Source organism: Mobula birostris, chromosome 29 (genome assembly GCF_030028105.1).
Source record: "Mobula birostris isolate sMobBir1 chromosome 29, sMobBir1.hap1, whole genome shotgun sequence".
Taxonomy (NCBI): Eukaryota; Metazoa; Chordata; class Chondrichthyes; order Myliobatiformes; family Myliobatidae; genus Mobula; species Mobula birostris.
Genome location: NC_092398.1, coordinates 34,769,318 through 34,776,838, shown reverse-complemented (window position 1 = coordinate 34,776,838; position 7,521 = coordinate 34,769,318). Strand labels below are relative to the sequence as shown.

The 7,521-nt window shown below is 49.6% G+C and overlaps 1 protein-coding gene across 1 annotated transcript in view; it reads right to left on the bottom strand.

Annotated features, from left to right (window-relative positions):
* Nucleotides 1-912: 912 nt before the first annotated feature.
* Nucleotides 913-7,521, bottom strand: part of LOC140189919 (uncharacterized) — a 31,127-nt gene continuing 24,518 nt past the window's right edge. Inside the window, exon 4 of the mRNA XM_072246265.1 lies at nucleotides 913-5,175. Within this exon, the coding sequence (XP_072102366.1) occupies nucleotides 4,165-5,175 (1,011 nt within the window). The 3' untranslated portion in view covers nucleotides 913-4,164. The remainder of the gene's footprint in view (nucleotides 5,176-7,521) is intronic.

Sequence of the window (7,521 nt, the reverse complement as noted above, 5' to 3'; positions counted from 1 at the left end):
TAACCAATCTCTCAAAGCACTTCATCACAGTAGATTTGAATGACACTGAGCAATAATAGTTGAAGCAGCTCACCCTGTCCTTCTTGTTGCCCTTTTGAAGCAGGTGGGAACTTCCGACTGTAGCACTAAGAGATTGAAGATGATTTTGAATACACCCACCAGTTGGTTGGCACAGGCTTTCAGTGCTCTACCAAGTACACCATCAGGGCCTGACGCCTCTTGAAAGACGTTGATGTCTGTCTCCAAGACAGAGATCACAGGGGCACCAGATGCTGCGGGGATTTGCACAGGTGTGGTTTTATTCTCCCTTTCTAAGTATGCATTAAAATTATTGATCTCATCTGGGGGTGAAACATCACAGCCATTCATGGTTAGGTTTTGATTTGTAGGAAGTAATGACCTGCAAACCCTGCCAGAGTTGACATGCACCCAAATATGCCTCCAGCCTCAATTGGAATTGTTCTTTTGACTTTGACTTTGAGATAGCTCTCCTTAAATTGTACATGGCCTTCTGTGTCACCAAACTTTAATGCCACAGATCTAGCCTTCAGCAGACTATGAATTTCCAGGTTCATTCATGGCTTCTGATTTGGGTATGCCTGGTATGTTTTCAAAGGCACACACTCATCCACACAGGTTTCGATGAAGTTGGTGATAACTGTGGCGTATTCATTCAGACTCAAAGATTAATCCCAGAATATTGTACAATCTACCAACTCGAAGCTGTCCTATAGGTGCCCCTCTGCCTCCCATACCTTCTTGGTCCTCACCACTGATATCACAGTCTTTAGTCTCTGCCTGTAAACTGGGAGTAGAAGTATAGCCAGATGATCAGGCTTTCTAAAGTGTGGGTGTGGAACAACATGGTAAGCATTCTTAATGACAGTCCTTTCAGCCAACAATGCTGTGTCAACTTTTTAATCTACTCTTAAAATTAATCTAACCATTCTCTCTCATGTAGCCCTCCGCTTTTTCTATCATCCACGTGCCTATCTAAGAGTTTCTTAAATGTCCCTAATGTATCTGCCTCTGTTGACCATTTGTCAAAGGAATTAGGTTAGGAAATTCACTACACAACTCATAGTTGGTTGGAGCTCACACTTTATTGTTTCTGTACAAACAACGTAACTATGTTGACCCTGGGCCAACAGCTTAGAACATGAACTCTACTGTTCCCTCTGTATCAATACCCACTGAGACCACTTTTTCCAATTCATAAAACCAAAACAGGGGATCTCCACTGGCCAGATGATCGATCCTTTCTATGACCAGCCCGTCATGGGGGTTCTTTCTTGTGATTGTGGGTCTCTTAACAGAGTTATTGCCGATAGCACACTCGAAATGCTCACTTTTATACTTGCTCCTTACCAGTTCAAATATTGCATTCCAGTGTCATTGGCTGTAGGTTGTGTCTGACCTTTAACACCTTTTTATTGGCTCTGCTCCAGGTCGGCATCCATTTATCACCCTCTCCCCAGGAAGTGACAATGGGTAATTTATGGCTCTTTGTTCTCTTCCGTAATCAGCTCCAATCACTTCAAGCAGACACCAACCCCAACATTCGCAAATCTGCATGTTATGTTATACCAAAGAGCACCTCACAAATAACTCCTTATTTGGAAATGATCTCTAGTCCAGCAGATTAATAGGAACATCGTTGTGCCTACTTTAAAACATAGAAAGCAAAGCAACTCCATCTCACAAAATGGAGGATGTAAAACAGTTCCACAAAATGGTAGCCTCCATGGCAGGAACAAAGACAATTGATCTGTCTGCTTCCACCGTCCTTGACCCACTCGAGTTCAACATTTTAAATCCAATGTCTCTGGCGTTGTGTACCACACATCCACCACTCCCCGTGTGAAAAACTTACCTCTCACAATTGCCCTATACTTTCCTCCAATCACCTTAAAATTATGCCCCCTCATATTAACCATTTTCCCTGGGAAAAGCCTCTGGCTATCCACTCTGATGTCTCCTATTATCTTATACATCTTTATCAAGTCAGCTCTGATTCTCCTTCACTCCAAAGAGAAAACCCCTAGCTCACCCTTTTCTTTCTATATTTGACTCTACCCTGATCCCCAACGGTACATGCACACTTGTATTCCTCCCAAAAACACAAGCAAATATGGATGCCAGAACCATTCTGGCTCAGCCTGTACAGTCCCACTTCACCCAACACACTAAGTGACCCGGTAATCCAAAGCCCATTATTGCTCACTTTGCGTCATCTTTGTCATTGTGTGCTATGTGGTATGACATTATCATTATGTATTGTCATGGGCTAGCATGGTCTTTCCATCACCATGATTGTTCTTGGCGACTTTTTCTTACATAAGTGGTTTGCCATTACCTTCTTCTGAAACAGTGTCTTTACAAGACAGGTGACTCCAGCCATTATCAATACACTACTCTTCAGAGATCGTCTGCCTGGTGTCAGTAGTCACATAACTAGGACTTGTGATATGCATGGCTGCTCATATGATCATCCATTACCTGACCATTGTAGAAAATAAACACTTTCTAACCCCAGGGTCATTAGTCAGTGATGAGGAGCAGGAACCCTGGCAAATACCCTCCTCTCTCTAACCCCAGGTCACTGGACAAAGATGAAGAACAAAAAATCCTGGCTAATTCCGCCCCCCCCACCACACTGGGGTACCTGGGCAGTGATGGGGAGTAAAGTTCCTGGCTAAGTTCCCCTCTCTCTCTAACCCCAGGGACACTGGGCAATGATGGGGAGCAAGAAACCTGGCTAATTCCTCCCCACCTCTCTCAAACCCCAGGGTCACTGGACTGTGATGGGGAGCAGGAACACTGGCTGATCCCTCTCCCTCTCTCTCTAACAAGGGTTACTGGGAAGTGATGGGGTACAGGAACATTAGCTGATTCCACCCCCCCCCAAACCCTGGGGTGACTGGGCAGTGAAAGCTCCTGCTTGGTACATTACATTTAACGGTGTGTGGACAGGGATCGGACACAGTGAAAGGTTCAATGGTTGGGAACCAGAGATTACGAGTCTGGACAGTGTTGAAGGAAGATGTGACACAGGGAAGTGCGAGGGTTGATCAAGAGCAGACGGGGTGGTGACAAACAGCCAGGACACCAGATTACCTGCCAACGCTTTATTTACCTTTGGTTAAAATGGTACAGGTTTCATGGGACACACACTCACACACACACATACAGTATATACACACACATTAATACACACAGTGGGCTGGCGTGAGAATATTTGGGGTCTGCTGAGGGCGGGGTAGTGTTGAGGCCAATGCTGTGCTGACTGGAGTGCAGGGGATTTATACGCTGGTCTCCCCATCCACCCCTCTCATAGTCATCAGCAACCCTCCCTTTCCGTCCAGCTCTCCAAGCGCTCTCCCCATAGGAGCCTGCCTGACTGCCCTTAAGACCGTGGTGGGGAAACGGGAGCAGCTCTTCCCTGCTTCTGCAGCAGAAGGGGACCCAAGCCTTGGTGAGAATGAGTTAAAGAGGGCTGGGGTGGGAGCTGGCAGATGCGTCTCAAGACCCAAACCAGAGAAAGGTGGCAGGGGATATTAGCAAGGCTGATGGATCCCCCAACAAACCCCCCCCCCCTTCCCTACCTAAATACTAATAAGTCTAGGGAAGGGGCATCTCCGTGAGAGGGTCCCTATCCCTATTGTTTGTCCAGAGCGGGATTTGAACTGTGTTTCTTGTTGTCCACATTCACGGTGAAAAACCCATGGATGGGACTTTGGGAAGAAAATGGAAGGGGTTGGTGACTCTAAGGTTAAAGAGGAGATCAGAGAGGGGGGAGGGATTGTGTAACGGGGATCAGCATTTTGTGGGGTGGAAGGAGTCTTCGCAGGCTTCCAAAAGGCACTGAATTGGGAGGAGTAAGGTGGGGGGGGGGAGACAGAAGAGAGGGAAGGGAGAAGGTGAGTGGAGTGAGGGAGGTAGGGAAGGGGGAGGGAGAGAGAGGGGTGTGAGGGGTTATGAGAGAGAGGGGGTGTAAGGGGGAGGGAGAGAGGAGGGAGATTGGGGCAGGACTGGGAGAGGTGGGGGAGGGAGTGAAAAGAGGGAAAGATGGGGTTAAGAGGGAGGGAGAGCTGGGGTTGAGAGGGGAGGGAGAGACACGTGCTCTGGAGGTGATCTGTATCACAGTGCCGGGAGGTGGTGGTCCTAGGGCAGGAAGGTGGAGAGTAGATAAAGGGTGCAGCAGAGCAGGGAGCCTGCACTGTCCATGGCCACCCTCAGGAAGATCAGTACCTGGAGAGAGCGGGAGGCCAGAGCAGCCACTTCCTTCAGGGCCGCCAGGGACTCCAGGTCAGGCTGCTCCCCAGCTCCAGCCTCTGGCTGTCCTGCCATATCACCTTCACCCTCAGGACAGCCCTGCTCCCTGGACATGCCCTCCCTGACTCTGGCCTCCTGCTGTCCGCTCCCTGTTTCTCCCTCCCCCTCAGGACGCTCCTCTTCCTGGGCCATACCTTCTGGCTGCAGAGGAGGAGGAAAGAGAGGGGGGGAACGGGGAGTGGGAGGAGGGGAGGGGGCAGAGGGAGGAGGGGAGGGGCCAGAGGGAGGAGGTGAGGGGGCAGAGGGAGGAGGTGAGGGGGCAGAGGGAGGAAGTGAGTGGACAGTGGGAGGAGGGGAGGGGGCAGAGGGAGGAGGGGAGGGGGCAGAGGGAGGAGGGGAGGGGGCAGAGGGTTCACTTCCTGCTTCCGAATGGCTCCCCGCTTCCTCTCCCGACCACTCCCCTCCACCACAGCTTACTCCCTCGAGGGGAGAGGAGGGTGGGGGTTCTGGGACTCCCATTTGAACCCACCCTTCGGCTGCAAGGAGATCACTGCCATTGTCACCGCTGTTCCTCCACTCTCCCAGCCACTCCCCTCTGCCACAGTCTGTTCCTGCAGGGGGAGAGTGGGGCGGCGTTTCCGGGACCCCAATCGGGGGCTGCTCCTCAGCTCCGGGGAGACCACCGCCATTGCTGCCGTCCTTCTGCTCTCCTGGGATGTCTGCCCCACCGCCCTGTGGCTCGCTGGTAGGCCCCTGGGGGTCAGGCTGCTTGGCTGGGGGTCTGTGCCCCACCTCCAGCTCCTCTTCGGCAGAGGCAAAGGTGTTGGGCAGGGGGACGCTCTCCACTGTTCCGTCCGGGAGGGGCTGTGTCAGGAGCTGGCTGACCTGTACCCTAGGAATCTGTGGTAAGCAGAGAATGGAAACTCTTTCAGAATGGGTGGATCCTGTCTTGCCTGCACCCTTTGGCGCATCATGTCAATGCAATCCCAGTCCCCCACATTCACACCCTTCAGATCCCACCCCTCACCGAGGAGGGCCACCTATAGCAGCCACAGTAATGGGGCATTCCAGAGCTTCGGAGTTTAATTCCACCACAGTTCTGTGAAGAGCCTCTGTACGTCATCCTTGTGGGATGTGTGGGTTTTCTCTGGGTCCTCCGGTTTCACTCCACTGCCCAAAGACATACGGATAGATTAATTGGTCATTGTAAATTATCCTGAGATTAGGTTCGAATTAAATCGGGGACAGCGATGCTCGAAGGTCCATAAAATAAAACCTTTGTTTTACACAGAAAGTGGGTATATGGAATGAGCTGCCAGAGTAAGCGGTATATTTAGTGTTTAAAGGACGTTTAAGCAGGGACTTGGATTGGAAACGTTTTGCAAGATATGAGCCAAATGCTGACAAGTGGGACCATCTTGAACAGCACGGGCATTTGGTACGCTGGCATTCAACAGTCCAAGCACCGAGTACAGGAGATGGAAAGCTGTGTTGTAGTTGTACAAGACATTGATGAGGCCACACTTGCAGTATTCTGTACAGCACGGTCACAGTGTTACACGAAAGAGTGAGAGAGGATGTACCAGGATGTTGCCTGCAGTTACAAGGTGAGGTGGTGTTGACCAAGACTTTATTCCCTGGACTGTTGGAGATTGAAGGGTGACCTGATAGAGGAATTTAACATCATGAGGGGCACAGACAGGGGGAAAGCACCTGAGATTTTTTCCCAGGCAAAGGGTGTTTGGTTTATGGTCAGAGGCAGGGACATTTGTGGCAGCTTCTTCGCATAAAGGATGGTGCATATTGGAACGAGCTGCCAGAAACAGACACAAGATGAGGGAGCAGAACTAAGCCATTCAGCCCACTGAGTCTGTTTCACCATTTCAACATGGCTGAGCTATTTCCCTCTCAGTCCTATTCTCATGCCTTCTCCCCGTAACCATTCACACCCGACTAATCAAGAACCTATCAACCTCTGCCTTAAATACACCAAGACCTGGCCTCCACAGATGCCTGTGGCAATGAATTTCACAAGATTCACTACCTTCTGGCTAAAGAAATTCCTCCTCATCCCTGTTCTAAACGGAACATCCCTCTATTCAGAGGCTGTGGTCCTCTAGTCCAAGGCTCCCCGCCGCCCCCACCACCATAGGATACACTTCCACTCACTTTAAGCCATTCAACATTCGAAAGGTTTCAATGAGATCACCCTTCTAAATCTAAATCTAAATTCCAGCGAGTACAGGCCCCTATCATTCCCAAAATCATTCTTGTGAACCTCCTCTGGACCCTGTCAATGTAAGCGCATCCTTACTTTAATAACGGGCCCAAAACTGCTTAGAATACTCCAAATGTGGCCTGACTGGTGCCTTATATAGCCTCAGCTTTTATATTCTAGTCCTTTTGAAATGAATGCCTTTCAATTTGCTCATTGTTTAATCATAAAACCGTAAGACATAGGAGCAGAATTAGGCCATTCAGCCCATCGAGTCTGCTCCGCCATTCCATCATGGTTGATCCCAGATCCCACTCAACCCCATACACCTGCCTTCTCACCATATCCTTTGATGCCCTGACCAAACAGAAAACTATCAAATTCCACCTTAAGTATACTCACGGACTTAGCCTCCACCGTAGTCTGTGGCAGAGCATTCCACTGATTCACTGTTCTCTGGTTAAAAAAATTCTTCCTTACCTGTTTTTAAAGGTTGCCCCTCAGATTTGAGGCTGTGCCCTCTAGTTCTGGATACCCCCACCAAAGGGAACATCCTCTCAACATCCACCCTATCCAGTCCTTTCAACATTCAACACACATAAAAGTTGCTGGTAAATGCAGCAGGCCAGGCAGCATCTACAGGAAGAGGTACAGTTGACATTTTGGGCCGAGACCCTTCGTCAGGACTAACTGAAAGAAGAGATAGTAAGAGATTTGAGAGTGGGAGGGGGAGATCCGAAATGATAAAAGACAGGAGGGGGAGGGATAGAGTCAAGAGCTGGACAGTTGATTGGCAAAAGGGATATGAAAGGATCATGGGACAGGAGGCCCAGGGAGAAAGAAAAGGGGGAGGGCGAAGCCCAGAGGATGGGCAAGGGGTATAGTGAGAGGGACAGATGTTTGAATATTCTCTCCATTTAGAAAATAGTCCGCACTACTTTTCCTTTTGGTCTCCAGGGTTAAGGAAGGATATCCTGGCTGTAGAGGAGGTGCAGCATAGGTTCACTAGGTTAATTCCTGGGATGTTCGGA